This window comes from Microtus oregoni, unplaced genomic scaffold, assembly GCF_018167655.1.
Source record: "Microtus oregoni isolate MIOR12 unplaced genomic scaffold, Mior012 000002F_ref0000024, whole genome shotgun sequence".
Lineage (NCBI taxonomy): Eukaryota > Metazoa > Chordata > Mammalia > Rodentia > Cricetidae > Microtus > Microtus oregoni.
Window position 1 is genome coordinate 4891393 of NW_024543061.1, and position 18356 is coordinate 4909748.

General features: G+C 37.5%; 1 protein-coding gene across 5 annotated transcripts in view; it reads left to right on the forward strand.

Annotated features, from left to right (window-relative positions):
• Positions 1-18356, forward strand: part of Grid2 (glutamate ionotropic receptor delta type subunit 2) — a 1406062-nt gene that overhangs the window by 681749 nt on the left and 705957 nt on the right. For all 5 annotated transcript variants that reach the window (XM_041638370.1, XM_041638390.1, XM_041638352.1 and 2 more), the window contains one exon: positions 3279-3484. In XM_041638370.1, coding sequence (XP_041494304.1) covers positions 3279-3484 — 206 coding nt within the window. The remainder of the gene's footprint in view (positions 1-3278; positions 3485-18356) is intronic.

Below are 18356 nucleotides of genomic sequence, written 5' to 3' on the forward strand. Positions count from 1 at the left end.
TACTGGGCTCACCTAATTATGGAGTTTGTCTTTCTATGTTGATCTCACTGAATTCCTTACCTCAACCCCACCTTCAGGCTTGATCTCTCTATGGAATATGATTTGTTTATATCCAGATATTACAGGGTTTGGGATGTGGGCACTCAGGAGAAGAGATCAATCTTCTACTGATCACACAGCCCTCTGTGGTGTTCAGGGGAGACTGCATTTGCCTATAATCTTACATGTAATAACTCAGTTGATGAGCAGGCTAACACTAGCTTTTATGTATTTATCTGGTAAGTAGGACTAGCCACAGCTTGGAAACATGCTGTTATCAAGAAATAGTCACAACTGACAGGTGCAATCAGTCTGGCAGCTCCTTGAGGTCACCAACCATTTTCTTTCATTTCTGTAGCTTTTGGAACTTCAGAATGAAGATATTCCAACTGAAAAACTGAGATGGTTGATTATGTTCATGTTTAATTAACAAACCCGAAGGCCTACTTTTTATTTTAATGAATCTTTCATACACATCTGCTAATAGCATGATTTGGATCTGTCTCTTCTCATACATACCAGTTGCTGCTTGTAATCAGCTGTATCATCCGCAGATGTGGAAAAAACTTATTGCTTGATTCCTTTATAACAGAAATTTACATTGGGTTACAAAACTCTGGCCTTGAATTCACAGAGATACAACTACCTCTGCCTCCTAGGTGCTGGGATTAAAGGTGTGTGCCAATACCACCTAGTCAGTGAATAACATTTTTTTTGTTTTTTTTTCTTTTTTTTTTAATTTATTTATTTATTAAAGATTTCTGTCTCTTCCCGGCCACCGCCTCCCATTTCCCTCCCCCTTCCCACAATCAATTCCCCCTCCCTCCACAGCCCGAAGAGCAATCAGGGTTTCCTTTAAAGAAACATTTTTTTTTTTTAAGTGAAGGAGTAGTTGCACCAACATTTTACTTTTAAAATCAGAACTCATTGTGTAAACAATCTGGAGGATCTCAGATCCTTTCCAATGTTCTTTTTGCTTTTATGTTTTATTTACATGAAATTTTAACTAATTCAAATAAAGTAGAATAAAACCTGACAATTAAAAATTAGAATTATGTTCTGGATTCTGAGATGGACCCAGGCTTTTTTTTAATTCTCTTAAGTGATTGTGATTGACCCCAAAGTGTTAAAAACACTGCTTTGCATGTTCACAATCCTGATATTATTTATAGACCACTTTCTTCTCTGCTCCGTTAGATTTAACCCTTTTCAGACCACCTGTTAGCATTATACTGTCAGATACTCTCGGACTTGGCTGTTTAGCCTTCATTATTCCCACGCCTTTGTCTCTGGCTCTGCTGTGTCCACGGAGCCTTCTATCCTTTTATGCTGCTAGCTCAGATTTATAACATATAGACAGAATTCTCATGGAGATGAACATATCACTACTTTTGTAAAATTGAAATTATTGATAAAAGCACAGTTTTTAAAAACTAACTTGTAACTTTGCAAATAAAAAAATTTATTATGCATAAATACCACTTTCTATGTTGGAAGCTCTTGAGTTCTTGCCATATAAGCTTTCTTACTGCTTTCAAATTAATTATTTCACTTGAGAGGAAAATTTTGCAGGCATGCAATCACACAAGATTAGAAATTTTGACATAGATTCCATAGGTGTTAAGTTTCTCATTTCTGATTCTTAACCAACTATTTTAGCTTTAAAATTTTTATGCCATGGGCACAAAATGAAAAATATAATCTGTGAACTAATAAGACTGAAATATTGATAATTACTTTTTATATTGTATTTTATCTCCCTTACTCAAACTTGGTATTTTCACAGTACTTTATATTTGAGAACATTTTAGAACTTTTCATATTTGAAATTGTTTTATAAATATCTTGGATAGTTGTTTCAAAAATACTTAAAATACAGTTTCATTTGTTTATACACATGATGTCACCCACTTCCATCGTTCTAAAACCAAATTATTTTATCTCCTACAGGATATTCAGATTTAAATATTTGATAATGTAGTTTGTTGTATGTAAGCACTCAGTGGCTTGGAAGAAAGCATCTCAAAATATTCTATTTATATTATGAATGTTGATTTAATGGCAGTTTTATCTATTTTTGAGAAATGTTATTCAAATTCATTTGTCATGAATGGCATTATTTCCCCCTTTAATGTCACATTTTAATATGACCTTCCTGCTAATTGATCTAATATAATTTCTTTACAGTAATGATAGTAACTCATTTTGTGATTATGATAAATGAAATGAATGGTTTCTATGATATAAGAAATTTGAGGAAATTTAATGAAGTGTGTTTTGTTTATTTTTGAAGTACAAAAACAATTTTATTAAAATTGGAAAAAAAAAAGTTCCAGGGTGGGAAAGCTGTAAATTTAGCCTCTGCAGAGAAGAGGGCTATGGAAAAGAAAAACAGTGAAGGCCGTGCCTTTGAGAGCTGTGGGAAGCATCTGCAAACAACTACATGGAAAAAGGAAGGGAGCCAAAAGGTCCAAAGTACCAGGGAAAATATACTTAGGCTCTGCCTAACATCAAAAAGAAAGAGGAAGAAAGGAAGAAAAATGAAGTTGTATCCCCTGAAGCGGAAACGTGGAGAGATGGAACAGGGTCCTGGCAGCACACACAAGGGTTCTGGAGAGGAAACTACATTATCTCATTAAGGGGATAATTATTCCTCTCATCTCTTTCTTATGGCATTACGTGATACTGCCTTCCTTAGGTTGATCTCTAAGACAAGTTGCTCAACTAAATTATGTTTTGTGTAGCTAGGTATATTAGGTCTCTCTTTAGGCCAGATGTAGATTTCATTCATTTGGTCAAGAGGAAATAGTTTTCCCTTAATATGTCTCCAAATGTTACTGTAATGCTTTGCCTTCAGAAGAGGTAACCTTAAATTCATTTACCAAGATATGTTAAAATTGATTGCTATATATATAACCCATTTCCACCGTGAGATTCAGTACCAAAGCTTAACAAACTGTTTCTGTTTATTCGTCTTTAATGCTGAAGAAATTAGTCATGCTTTATTGAAATGAACCTCTTTTACACCCCTCTCTGCCATGTACCAACTCTTTCCACTAATTAATTTACAATAATAAGTAGAGAGAAATAAATCCCTTTTAATTAACTCCTATATTTTTACATGTACAGATATTAGTTAAGCCAAATCATAAATAAATCTGAGAATTTATGCCTTATTGAACAATAAACTGCTCAGAAATGATAAGATTTTTTTTTATCCTGTGTTATGATGTTTCTAGATATCCGTGGGATACAGGAGTTTTTGGACAAAGTATCTCAGCAGGGAATGGATGTTGCCCTTCAAAAGGTGGAAAACAACATCAATAAAATGATCACCACCCTCTTTGACACCATGAGGATAGAGGAGTTGAATCGCTACCGAGACACTCTTAGGCGAGCCATCCTTGTTATGAATCCTGCCACAGCCAAATCCTTCATAAGTGAGGTAAGTAAGTATTTTCCTTGGTGGGGCATAGTACAAAAGCAAATACTTTGGAATGGACCCCACAGAGGACATGAAACCGAGAGGAAGAGAGAGAACATTAACTGCACACTCTCATTAGCACTAATGTAGGAGGCAGAGTGATTTGCTTGCTCATCTCATTTACCCCATATTGCCCGCCTAATTACCAGGAATGTCTATACTTTTATATTTAGGCATGTGGCCAGGACAAGTTTCAGAAATACTTATGTGTTTTCAAAGTGATGTTGACCTGACTGAATCTAGTAAGTTTAGGAGTGGATTCACAAGTATGCAGCTAACCCTTTCGTGTTGTTCATGTTGTTACTGCAAGTTAAAATTATATTGCTGTGAAAAGAATTGCTAAAATCAGACTCTGGTTGCCAAAGCAAAATGATTCCAGAAAACACACCACAGCTCTACTAGTGCTCTGGGAATCTGGACCAAGACAAACAATTAAGACTCTGAAACTCTGCGAAGTGATAGTTTCTCAGCAGAGTGTGAGGCTATGTCTGCAAATGCTACTTGGATCTCTCTCTCTCTCTCTCTCTCTCTCTCTCTCTCTCTCTCTCTCTCTCGGTTTTTCGAGACAGGGTTTCTCTGTAGCTTTGGTGCCTGTCCCGGAACTAGCTCTTGTAGACCAGGCTGGCCTCGAACTCCCAGAGATCCGCCTGCCTCTGCCTCCCGAGTGCTGGGATTAAAGGCGTGCGCCACCACCGCCCGGCCCTACTTGTATCTCTTAACAAGGCTAGCTGCAATAAATTTTAGGAAAAGAATTAGTGAGATTGTAGTGATTCAAATGGCTTTTCTGTACCCTATAATGTTTGTGATTGACATGCAAAATATCTTGCCCTTTTTTTTCATTTTAGTTAATTGCTTAATCTCATTTTATGATAGTAATCCTCACAGTATTACATACGTTCACATAATCATTTTAGTTTTATGGGCTTTAATTGGTGATTTTTTTCCCTTCATTTTTCTAGTTTTATTCCATTAACTCTTTAAATCCATGTGTCCTTTGATACTAGATAATTTTGTGCCTATTAAGGATTTTGAAACAGAATATGAATGATTAAATATACAACAACTAATACCAGTTTCATTTAACATAGATTTTGCTATGTTAATTTAAACACGAGATAACTTTGACCTTTGGTTTAGCAAATAATGAATTCGCACTGAAGACTAGACTTTTCTGTAATAGAAAAACATATCCTATTTTCTAGTCTGCCCTTTGCTTCATGTGTTAATTCATCATTTGGAACTGTGGCGAAAGGTCTGAAGAGAACCTTAGAGCATGAAGGATTTGATGGTCTCCTTGTTCCAGAACTGTCAGTCCATGAGCTCTAGGCCTGAGGGAAGCTGAGAATCACATTTGGGAGCAGGAGGCAGAGGAAATCTGCCCATCTTTTGATGGGTAGGAAGCAGGGAGGACCAGAAACAAACTTGGGATAAGGTATAGCCTCCAGGAAAGTATCCTTCTGTGGTCTTCAAAGCTGTACAACAAAATCTGTTAACAGATTATTATAACAAAATGTATTAACAGTTATCACCAAGTATTTCCTCCCATCAGGCCCCAGCTTGAAAAGTTTCTTTCCCTTAGAAGATCTCCTGAGTAAATTGAGAGCTTGGTGACCTTGGGGAGGGTTTAAGAGAGGGAGAAGAGAGGCAGGGAGGGGAGCAAAGAAAATTGTACAGCTCAATAAAAATCAATAAAAAAAGTTTCTTTCCCTTGCAATGATGCTGTCAAAGAAACATCCATCATAGGATTAATCCCACGATGAAGTAGAGCCCACACTGTCTGATCATCCCCCTTCTTAACACTGCATTTAGGACAACATATTGGATAAATCAGCATCAAGGGATACATTAAGTTCCAACCAAAGCATTTAAAAAGTATGAAGTCTTCTATAAAATCCGACAGTGAGTAGAAAGAGACATAAAATATAAACTGGAATAAGGAATGAATTTGAAATATTTCTGTTATTTCTGTCTTGGGTAATCAGAGATTTCATTAACAAAGCTTGTTAGGTTTGGACTTTGTAATGTGGGTATGAATTCACCGGGAGAAATCACAGAACAGATAGATTAAGTTTATCTGAGCTCTATTATGCTCACATTTCACAGAAATATTATTTAATGCTTTTAGACTCCATTTGGCCATGAAAGAAATAAGAATATATTGGTATCTCAATATATCAAGAGTATAATACAAATTAATAAGATTTTATCACAGTAAGCCTCCAAAAATACCTGGGGAGGCTTGATATTCAGGATTTTTTTTTTTCAAAACAAGGTTTCTCTGTAGCTTTAAAGTCTGTCCTGTAACTAGTTCTTGTAGACCAGGCTGTCCTCAAACTCACAGAGATCCGCCTACCTCTGCCTCCCGAGTGCTGGGATTAAAGGCATGAGCCACCACTGCCCGGCAATAAGGAAATGTTTCAAAAAATAGTAATGACTATGTTTTTTTTTTCCTTTTTTATTACGTCCTCAGCAGGCATATAGCAAATACTTAAACTTGCCTCCCAAATTGCAAACAATATGAAGATGAATGATGTCACAGGGCTTGTTTACAGTTAAGCACTTATTAGGAGAAGCCCTAGAAAATAATGAACCAAAAAGAGGTGGCATGTTCAGGACATGTGCTAGGGATATTCCACAGTAGGAGAGACATGGGAAATAATTGTTCTGCTTCTGAGAGAAGAGGTGACCTCTAAGACTCTAGTGGTTTTGGGACACAAATCCAGATGAGTAAGAGTCACTTAGTGGAAGATGGTCAGAATTCCAGTAGCTGGGAACTGGGATCCAGAGACTGTGAACGTTTTAAACTGGGTCCCAGAAGAATGTAGTGCCGTAGTAGTTTGCTAGAGGTTCACTCACCAATTATGATTTCCTTCAACCCTGGAAATGTACTTCCTCACAGTCTGTACTCCACATGCACCATACCAATGCACTAACACACTAACTCCATTCTGAGAGCTCTTTGTAATACTGCCCAGCCTTCTGTCTGTGATTTTCTCATGCTCCTTAGCATTGCCCGTCTGCATATGTGTCTTGACTATGGTATGTGAAGGACAACATGCACTTTGGATTAGGACTCACCCTCATCACCTCATTTTACATTGACACAACTTATCCCATAACAGATACTTTTAATGTCTATAACTCAATATAACAGAGAAAATAGACTTGTATCAGTACGACACACAAGAATGCTGTAGGTTTGAGACTGATACCAAATAATCTGCCACTAGTGTATTTAGTGAAGTTTCCAAAAAGAGTATCAGTAAGGTCATCATTGACGTCCGTGTGAAAGGCCAAATTTAAAGATTTTGGATTTTTTCCCTCTTTTGGTCTTATTTCTTAATAAGACTATATCTAGTATCTGATGTATCCTTGATATTCTCCTAGACACTAATGAGACAATGGCCATGCAGATCTACGACCTCTTTTTTCCCCCTCTGGTTTGGTGCAAGGGAAGAACAGACGAGTCACCCTAAGCAGAATGCAATCATGGCAGAACCATGCCATTTACACATTGCCACCTTGGGAAGTGAGAGCCACTCTGTTGTTCTGCAGAGCCCGAGTGTGATTATGGGAACGTTGTGGACAGAGCTTGTCCTGAGAAGGGTCCTGAAGGAGATGTTCTTTGGGTTGCTTATCAGACAAAGCACAGAAAGACATTCTAATCAGCAGGAAAACCATAGTCAAAGGAAAAACTTGGAGTGGGGGTGAGGTGGGGGATAGAGCAAAGCTGTGAAGAGTCATGGGAAGAAAATAGACTGTTGTGTTTTGCAAATTCACCTGAAAAGCTGAGTGTAAGTATTTTTTAAACTGTGTAATGAATAGTAGAAACAGAAGAGGGTTCATTATACAGTCTTGGGACAGCAACCAGCAGTTAGTGGGGAGTAGAAGAAGGAACACTGACATGGTTAGGTCCCAGAATTTCTGACCCTCAGTAGAGAAACTGGCCAGTGACGTATTATTGCTGGTAGGTAGATGGAATCAGTTCAGACTTAGTTAAAGAAGTTGCTTTGCCCTTGATGTGTTGACAATCAGTTTCAACAATTTTATTCTTACTTTGATCCTTGCCTTTGATTGCAATCTTAAATTCCCATAATAATTTAATGTTTTCTTGTTCGTTCATAACCACACAGCATCTTTGTGCATGATTCTTCCTTTGAGAATTCTCTGTTGTCTTTCACTTGGAGACATTTCCATAGCAACACCTCTTTTGTGTAGATGTCTATCCCATAGTCAACCTGAGCAACAGTGAAGGAATGGCAAGGGGAATCCAGGAACGGGTTACATTCTCTCCGGAACTCACTGTGCACTGTAGAACCTGCCTGGTGCTGCCTTTTTCTTAACCAGCTGTTCTTAGAAGCCACAGTGCCAGGATTTTTCTGACCTGGGTTCTAAAGGCGTGGTGACTTCTTTGGGAGGAGCCTGACCTGACCATATCAATGTGCTAAAGGGAGCTATTTCCATCACCAGTAGCTTTGCATTCAGAGATGATGTTAAAAAAAAAACAAAAAAAACTAACATGCAGTCGGGCAAGCAGGCTTAGGACTAAGTACATTAAAAAAAAAGTTATATTGAAGGATAGAACTAACTTTGCAGAAAGCTAGAGTAAACACAGATTCAGAGTTTCCATGAGAATCTTGAAAGATGAATAACAAATTGTTAGACCAGCAATGTAGAGCAAATGACAATTCAGACTGTGCAAGCATGTGTGTGTCATAAAGGTAAAAGATCTCATTTGTCTAAGCTTTTCACATTGGAGAATGAGTTTCTTGCCTTCTGCATCTCTCATGCCGATCATCACTGTCAGAAAGAAAAATGTTTCTAGTTTTTAAGTTTTATTTACTTTTGGAATATTCTATAGATTCATATCATTTAGAATGTTAGGTCTTTAAGAGAAAAACCACCTGCCTCTGATACTCAGAGACAATTTCCTTCTCTAGAAACAAATAATGTGTCTCCCTTGGCATTTTGGTGAATCAGCAACAAGGACTTTCATTCCCTTCAATAGATAGTCAGATTCTTACGATATGTATATTCCTTGTAAACTATTTTTCTTAATCACTTTCAGGATATTATTTCATTGATATCTGTGAAATGTTACTATAATTTTAGTGGTTGTATAATACTTCATTGCTAGATCTATTTGCAGCTTCAGCTCCTTTTAGTCAGTTTATTATTTTGTTTCATTCTTATTCTCCCTATGATATAAAGGATACCGAGTATGTCACCCACATCTGTACTACCTGTGAATGGAGTCGCAATGCATTTCTAAGTTCCATTATTGCTAGGTCACCTATTCTATGCAGAGTAGGACCCACAAAGGTATTTCCCTATCCTCCTACACCTCTACTCACACATGAACAAATCCCTACACATGTAGAACGTTAGTAGCACATATCTCCGACTTTGCAACAATGAATACATTTTTTTTATATCTTTGCTAAACTTTATGGTGTATGATAAAATATATGAATATGTTTACTCCTATATCTTTTTTTTGGATTGATATTTTTTTATTTTTATTTTTTATTTTTTTCCATTTTTTTAATTGAGAAAAGGAGAAAAAAAAACAAGTTTCCACCTCCTCCCAGCCTCCCATTTCCCTCCCCCTCCTCCCACCCTTCTCCCCCTCCTCCCACCCTTCTCCCCCTCCCCCCACTCCTCTCCTCCTCCCTCTCCAGCCCAAAGAGCAGTCAGGGTTCCCTGCCCTGTGGTAAGTCCTAGGTCCTCCCCTCCCCGTCCATTCCTAGGAATGTGAACATCCAAACTGGCTAGGCTCCCACAAAGCCAGCACATTACGTAGGTTCAAAACCCCTTGCCATTGTCCTTGGCTTCTCATCAGCCCTCATTGTTCGCCATGCTCAAAGAGTCCAGTTTTATCCCATGCTTTTTCAGTCACAGTCCAGCTGGCCTTGGTGAGCTCCCAATAGATCAGCTCCACTGTCTCAGTGGGTGGGTGCACGCCTCGTGGTCCCGACTTCTTTGCTCATGTTCTCCCTCCTTCTGCTCCTCACTGGGACCTTGGGAGCTCAGTCCAGTGCTCCAGTGTGGGTCTCTATCTCTATCTCTATCCATCACCAGATGAAGGTTCTATGATGATATGCAAGATATTCGTCAGTATTGCTATAGGATAGGGTCATTTCAGGTTCCTAATCCTCAGCTGCCCAAGGAACTAACTGGTTTGTAAATCGGTGTTTCAGTTTCTCAGGAAATTCGGGATCAACCTACACCTGGACCCAGCAATACCACTCCTGGTAATACACCCAAGAGATGCCCTATCATGTGATTTGTTCAACTATGTTCATAGCAGTATTATTTGTAATAGCCAGAACCTGGAAACAACCTAGATGCCCTTCAATGGAAGAATGGATGAAGAAAGTGTAGAATATCTACACATTAGAGTACTACACTGTGGTAAAAAACAATGACTTCTCAAATTTTGCATGCAAATGGATGGAAATAGAAAACACTATCCTGAGTGAGGTAACCCAGACCCAAAAAGATGAATATGGGTTGTACTCACTCATAATTGGTTTCTAGCCATAAACAAGGGTCATGGAGTCTACAATTGGTGATCCCAAAGAAGCTAAGTAAGAAGGTGAACCAAAGGAAAAACATATAGTTGTCCTCTTGGCTATGGGAAATAGACAAAATTGCCAGGGAGAAAATTGAGATCTTGGGGGTGGGGTGGGATGGGGGTAAGGGGAGATGGGGAGAGAAAAGGGAGAAGGGGAGAATGGGGGGAACTTGGGGAAAAAGGAGGATTTGGATAAAGGAAGGTTAGATAGGGGAGCACGGAAGCACAATTCTTAGTTAAGGGAGCCACCTTAGGGTTGGCAAGAGACTTGAACCTAGAGTGGCTCCCAGGTGCCCAAGCCGAGGTCCCCAGTTACTCCTATATCTTTATAGACTGTTTTATGTCAGAACAGAGGATTAAGATACATTTTAATGATGATTCTCTCTCAGCCTCTGGGTTTATGTTTTCATTATTAATTTACTTGTATCTTTGTTGGCTACATTATTCTAAAGGCTTTTCCTTACTTTTTTCTTTCTTCTTTATTTTATTAGTTTTTTAAATTTCATTTTACATTCCAACTACAGTTCTCCTTCTCACCCAACACCCCTGAGCAACCCTCCAAAACCCACACACCATCTACACCTTCCAAAGTGTAAGACCTCTCAGGGGGAGTCAACAAAGCCTGGCACATTAAATTGGGGCAGGACCAAGCCCCTCTCCCCTGCATTAATGCCTAGCATGGCATACCACCATACGGAGTGGACTCCAACAAGCTAGTTTATGCACCAGGGATAGATCCTGGTCCCACTGCCAGGAGCCTCTAAGACAAAGCTACATAACTGTCTCTCACATTCAGAGAAACTAGTTCAATATTAGTAGTTCTATCTCACTCCCAGAAAGTTCATTTGTACCATGTTTAAATATGATCTATATGCTTTCATTTCTATGTGTGTAATTGTGCGTGTGAATGCACGTATCTACAGAGAACAGAAATGTCTGAACCCTGGAAACTGTAGTTACAGTTGGTTGTGAGTCACATGACATGGATGCTTGAAATTGAACATGGGTTCTCTTCAAGAGCAGCACATGTTTTTAACCTCTGAACCATCTCCAGTCCTACATCACTTATTGTTGTTGTTGTTTGGTTGGGTTGGATTTGGTTTGGTTAAAAGGATATAAACTTACTTGGTTGTTGATTTTTTTTGTTTTAGTTTGTTTTTTATAAAAGGGTGAATTCATTTTCAGAGACTTTTGCAAATACTAGTGTATATACTCTTTCTTATTTACTGATAATGCATTTAAAAATTGACCACTCACAAGAATTTATTTGTAAATTCAAAATCAAGGCTATAGCTACAAAAAAAAAATGCCTCTTCATAGCTCCTGTTCCTTGCTGAGGTCAAACAAAAACACTTTTCTTGTTCACTTTACAGTCTCAAACTCTAATAAGCATTACATCAACAGTTTATAAATCACGCACATGCACATATTTGTGTGTGTATATACATGAGTGTGTATGTATATGTATGTGTGTGTGCATTGCTATGCTTCTCCAAGAGAATAGCTGGGTTCAGGCTTGAGCTATGTATGGTACTGTTTGCCATGAGTTCAGTGTTAACAAATTAACAGTCTATAATAAACAAAGTGGCTTCTCATGGTGTAAATGGAGATCCCTCATTAGTTTCCTGGACACCCAGACATGAATAAGCAACAGAAACTATGTTAGTTACAACACTTCTTGGCCAATGACTCAAGCGTATTTTTAGCTAGCTCTTATATTTTGAAATAACCCATTTCTATTAATCTATTATCACCGCAAGGATATGGCCTATGGGTAAGGTTCTGGCATCTGTCTTTTTAGCAGCTACATGGCATCTACCTGACTCTGCCTTCTTTCTCCCAGCATTCAGTTTAGTTTTTCCACCTAGCTCTATTCTGCCCTGCCATAGACAAAAACAGCTTTTTTATTAACCAATGGTAATAAAACATATTCACAACATACATAGGGGTATCCCACATCATCTCTCCTCTTCTGTCTAAATAAAAAGGAAGATTTTAACTTTAACAAAGTAAAATTACATATAACAAAACAGGTATCAAATGAAAATCAAAGTTATATTTCTTTATGAGTCTAAAATTTTATATCTAATTCATCTTTTATCATAACAAAGGAAAACTATAACTATCTGACTTCAACTCCATCAAAGACCCCAGAATGACATAATATTACCTAAGTAAACAAGAAGTGCATTGTTGTAAGCAACTTCCAAAACTCTATAATTGACAGACATCTCAATGCCTGAATAGTCACCCAAAGTTCTTCTGTAATGTTGGGGCATCTATCTTCACCTTAGAGGGCCATAGTATCTGGTAGAATTTTCCATGAAACGGGAAATTTGAAAGATTGTTTTTCCTATATTGACAGTTTCTCAGTCACTTTCTTTTGAGTTCTGTGGAATGTCTGGCAGACTCTTTTGTGAAGACGGAACCTTGAAGGACTGTCTCATTTTCTTTAGGCAAGTTCACCAGTCATTTTGCTGTGTTCTCTGCATGTCCAGTTTATACAGCATACCATCAGCCTGTCCAGGCAAGAGCAGCTTCTTGCCAATATGGCTAGCCTTGTCACATTGAAACAAATTCCATAATGAGTTTCTTCAATGCCTATCAACCTCTCTGAAATAATTGGTGCTGCCAGAAGCAGGTATGTGTCATTGTAGAGAAAAGTCTAAGTTATTAAAACATTTTGAGTACCATATTCTGTAGGTCTTTGGAGTGTTGAAGATTATCTATCTAACTGAAATATTTCTTGTATATCTAGAAAACCTCACTAACATGACTAAAAGTATGATTATTATAAATGGCAACCTATTAACTTATAATTTTAATTAGACATTTCGATTTTAAATGAGTTAAATAAGCACAATGCCTTAAATAAGAGTAGAAATATACATATAACAAAACTGACCTTGAATTTGAATCAATAAATAAAAGTCCATACCAATGTAAAATATTCATTTCTGTATCATATTCCATTTTAAATGAACATGTGTGAACTCAGTGCTTATAGGAATGAAGTCCTGGGTTTCCATTTTAGCAATAATAGAAGAGTCACTAATGTAAGAGTCAGTGTCCCAAGAGTTTTACCAGACACATGGACAGAAGGCACAGGGATCTTCTGTACTCATTTCTTTCCCACTATGAACTGCTTCTTACTCTTTGCTTGGCTGGCATGTGTAACTCTGAGGGCCTCTGTCTAGCCCACGGCACAGAGTGCCTTGCACAGTCCTTGCTCCTTCTGGTAGTATTTAGGTGGGGATCTTCGGCCTCTAGATTCTCCAGCATTACTATTTCCTCTGCTTTTCACTATTTTATCATTTATTTCAAACATTTTCTAGATGTTCTCTTTTCCCTCTCTGGGTTACTGTCCTTTATACCTCTCCAGTCTGTCCATTTTAATAGGATTAGGGGATGATTCCTTTTAAGCTTCTTGAGGTGCATAGTCCAAATGACATAAAATTTCAGATTCCTAGAGATTTAAACTTGCATAAATAAAAGGGACATAAAAAACATTTTTGCCTGGTGTGGTAGTTCATGCCTTTAATCCTAATAAACAGGAAGCAAAGGCAAGTAGATCTCAGGGAGTTCAGTCTCCACCAGGGCTATATAGTGAGGTCCTGACTCAGTAATTATAATAATATTATTAAAATTAATTTTATAATTTTTAAGAAACGATAAGCTATTTATTTATTTGTTTATTAAAGATTTCTGCCTCCTCCCCGCCACCGCCTCCCATTTCCCTCCTCCTCCCCTAATCAAGTCCCCCTGCCCTGTGGGAGGTCCAAGGACCACCCACCTCCATCCAGGTCTAGTAAGGTGAGCATCCAAACTGCCTAGGTTCCCCCAAAGCCAGTACGTGCAGTAGGATCAAAAACCCATTGCCATTGTTCTTGAGTTCTCAGTAGTCCTCATTGTTCGCTATGTTCAGCGAGTCCGGTTTTATCCCAGGTTTTTTCAGACCCAGGCCAGCTGGCCTTGGTGAGATCCCAATAGAACATCCCCATTGTCTCAGTGTGTGGGTGTACTCCTCGCGGTCCTGAGTTCCTTGCTCTCTCTCCTTCTGCTCCTGATTTGGACCTTGGGATTTGTGTCCGGTGCTCCAATGTGTGTCTCTGTCTCTGTCTCCTTTCATCGCCTGATGAAAGTTGATATTCAGGAGGATGCCTATATGTTTTTCTTTGGGTTCACCTTCTTATTTAGCTTCTTTAGGTTCACGGATTATAGGCTCAATGTCCTTTATTTATGGCTAGAAACCAACTATGAGTGAGTACATCCCATGTTCCTCTTTTTGGGTCTGGCTTACCTCACTCAGGATAGTGTTTTCTATTTCCATTCATTTGCATGCAAAATTCAAGAAGTCCTTGTTTTTTACTGCTAAGTAGTACTCTAATATGTATATATTCCGTACTTTCTTCATCCATTCTTTCATTGAAGGGCTTCTAGGTTGTTCCCAGGTTCTGGCTATTACAAATAATGCTGCTATGAACATAGTTGATAAATAAATTTTAAAAAAAAAGAAAAAAAGGAAAGAAAAAAGAAAGTCATACAGTAGTTCTTGACTGTGCTTATATTTTATATTTTCTGAATGAGCATCTCATAGTTAAATACTTCTTTATTTGGCATCAGAAGCATTAATGAATTAAAATGACTTATTCCTTTTTAAAAGGATTTTCATACAAATTGATGAGAAACATACTTTCAAACATGTGTTTGAATATTCTTTATGTAACATTCTTGAACTTGGATAAACTATATGAATAAAATATTCTCACAAGTTGCTTAAGCTTCTTTATGACTTTCTTCAAATGGAATAGTATTCACTATTCTGCTTGTTGTTAAATGTTTGGCTGTGCAAATGGGCAGTTTCCATGTTCAATTTCAATGGATTCTCTCTGATGTCTCAAAATAAATCCAGTTGTACAGCAAGTAGGGATATCGCTAAGGCTTATGTAAATAAAAATATAAAAAAATTAAATATAAAAAAGAAACTATAAGCTGTGACACCTTAGATTTATACAGTACAACATATAGTATGTGACAATTTTTAAATTCACAGCTGATAAATTAAAGTCCTGTACAGATGTAGCCACAAAGTCATTGTTCCCTCCTACAGTGGCCAAGTCCTTAACCACTTCAGAAAGGATAATTAATTAATGGTTGAGGGAGAGTCAGAGTTTTAAAGCTACATGTTAGTGGGTCAAAGTGGTGGATGGGAGTCAGATGCTGAGAGAAGTATTTGTAAAAATGACTTGGCACGTGATGGGTAGAGAGGCAAATCCAGCTAGAAGGGCTTGGATGGATAGGAATAATCGGAAAAGTGGAGGAAGAAAAGGTTAGGACTAGGGCAGGATACCAGTCAAATTCAATAAGCCCCAAAGACTGAGAGAGAGCATTGCTGCTGAGTAGTAGGAACTGGCATGGGAAGTTAAGCGAGTGTTAAAAGGAAATTCAAACTTAAAAGCATTTTGTAAATGAGTTTTAGAAAAGAAATTGCTCACTTATAATTGTCATTGAATTGCTCTGGGAAAAAATTAGGCATATGAATTGTGTTTGCTGCCTTTTTTATCCTGTCCCTGGAGCAATTGTGTGCCACTGAGTTACTCATACTTCCTTTGAAGTCTTAGACAGTTAATACATTAAATGTCTGTAGGTAGTGCTCCAGCTCTCATTCGGGAGCTTCAAAGTTTTAACAGAGATTGCAGTTATGTGGAGTTGAGCAAATTCACCTACTACAGCTTCCAAACAAAAATGTTGTCTGGGTGTGCCTGGAAGTGTTCTTGAAATTACTGTGTTAAGCCTAGAGCAGTTTTGTGACTTGATATAGGAATGAGCTCAGATGATGCTTTCAAGATCAAAGCTTTACACAGGAATAGTCTATGGTTATGTTGTGAGGGCAAATCTTGGTAGAAAAAAAATCATTGCCTACATAAAGTAAGTTGTTTTGACGAAGGATCTTTTGCTTCCAGTTTCATTAGAATTATCAAAACTCGGGTATGATGGTCCATACCATCATAATCTTAGTGCTGGGGAGACTGAGGCAGAAGGATGGCTATGAGTTTGAGCTAAACTTACAAAATGAAGTTGAGGCCATCCTGGAATAATTTGTTGAGACCTTGTCTAAATAATTCAATACTTTAGAAGCAGGAAGATTTATTATGTAGGTGACAATGGATATCATTTCCAATTTGGATTTTTCTTTGTCAGGATTTCATTTATAGACCCTACTATTACAGAAAGTTCTTTTACTCTATAATAAGAATAATGACATTTATTCCTTAAACCTACTTTATAAAATAGTTTTCATTTTATTGTATTATATCTAAGTCATAGAAGAATTTTGATTCTTGAAATAATAAAGTGGAATAGTTCTTTCTTCAAATATGTAAGCCCCTTTTTAGAAATAAGTCTAAGGGAAGGTTAAGAAACAAATGAAGGCAACTCATCCAAGAGATATAGAAAGATCTTTAGTCATCAAAGCTCTTCACTCAAATTGCAATGATACTTAATTAAACACTATGTATAGGGCCCTTTTTTTTCAAAAGAAGATTATTTGGATACATTAAATTAAAGTTTTGAAGATAAATCCATTATAATTACATTTTTAAAAGAACATTCAATAACAAATTCATCAAAAGATATAGGTAACAGGAAAATTTCAGAATACACGCTAATAGACTGCTACTGTGCATTTCCTAAATGACATATGTGTAAAGAGTATAGCATAAATTGTAAGTTTCAGCACAACAGCTTCCCACATGACCAGCATTTGGATCATAGTCCTGACCCTACCTAGAGTACCCAGCTTCCCCTCCTGCGTCACCATGGTTATGACCTCCTCAGTCATGGTGACTTTTCACAGCATATTCATATGAGCCTGTTTATAGGTTGTGCATGAATAGAAGCATGCAGTTCATATTGTTTCCCTGCTTATTTTTTTTTTGCCTATCATTATGTGTGTGAGAATCAGTTGTGATGAAGTGGGGTAACATCATTCATACTGATTGCTACAAACCACCACTGTGTGGTACTCCATCATCTGTCCAACCTCTGTGAAGTGTTTTTGCATTTTGCACATCAGAAACAGTAATCCTATGAACACATTTTCCTAGTGCATATATATATTTTTGTGGCACAACACTGAAAATTACTGTATAAGCTGTCTTTTATGACCCTGCAAATAATCACTTAAAATGGGACCAACAACACTGCCTCTCCACAGATGAGAAGCTTAAGGAATGTCCTTCAAACGTGTGTCTATCTAGGTTATGTAGACGATTATTTGCATTTTCCTTTATGCTTTGCTCTAGCAGTCACTTTCCAAATTACTGTACTCTCAAAATACATTCATTATGAAAGGCAGTTTTTAGAGTGTGGTTTATTTCCAACTAGCACTTAACTCTATAAAAAGCATCTAATGTGAATACCAATATGTTATCTTTGAATATGCCACCCGGGACATGCCATCTGATGGTCACTATGCCTAAGAATTTTAACATTAAATGAATGAAGAAGTGAGAAGAATCTGACATACATACATATATATATATATATATTTGTATGTTTATATTGTGTAGATGTATATTTGTGTGTGTGTGTGTTGGGGGAGGGAAAGAAGTAAAACTAATTGGCAGCAAAAAAAATGAGTCAACTCTAAATTGTATAAAGTAGCTGTCAGACTATGAGCTAACAGTAAAAAAATTTTCTTCTATTTTGGGCACTGTTTTGAGTTTTTATGTTTGTACATTTCATAGTTACCACAAGCCTATTAATCAATTCAGTGTTTGTCACCTTTTTACAGATAAGACATCTGAATCAAACATACATTGAGAGACTGTAGTGCATTTAGCAAGTAATAGTCAAACCATATGTATTTGGGGGTTTTGTTTTGTCTTGTTTGGGAAGTTGCTGGATATTTTAGACAGTGTTCTGTTCACAAAGTTCACAGCACCAAGTCCTCATAAATGATTATTTAGGATCAAGTGTTCCAGTTCCTTTTCTGTCATAAGTAGCCGTCTGAGATGTACTGTGGATCAGAAGCAAAGCCACGTAGTCTTTTCTAATGATCTTGGTGTGTTTGGGGCAGGGGTGTCTAGCTCAGTTGGTACATGTTTACCTAGCATGTGGCCGGTCTTGGGATTGATTTCCAGCACAGCATACAGTTAGTGTGGTGGTACACTTTGTTAATCTCATTTGTGAGAAGACTGAGTCAGGAGGATTATAATATCTGTGTTTTCTAATCATTTTCTCAAGATATCTACC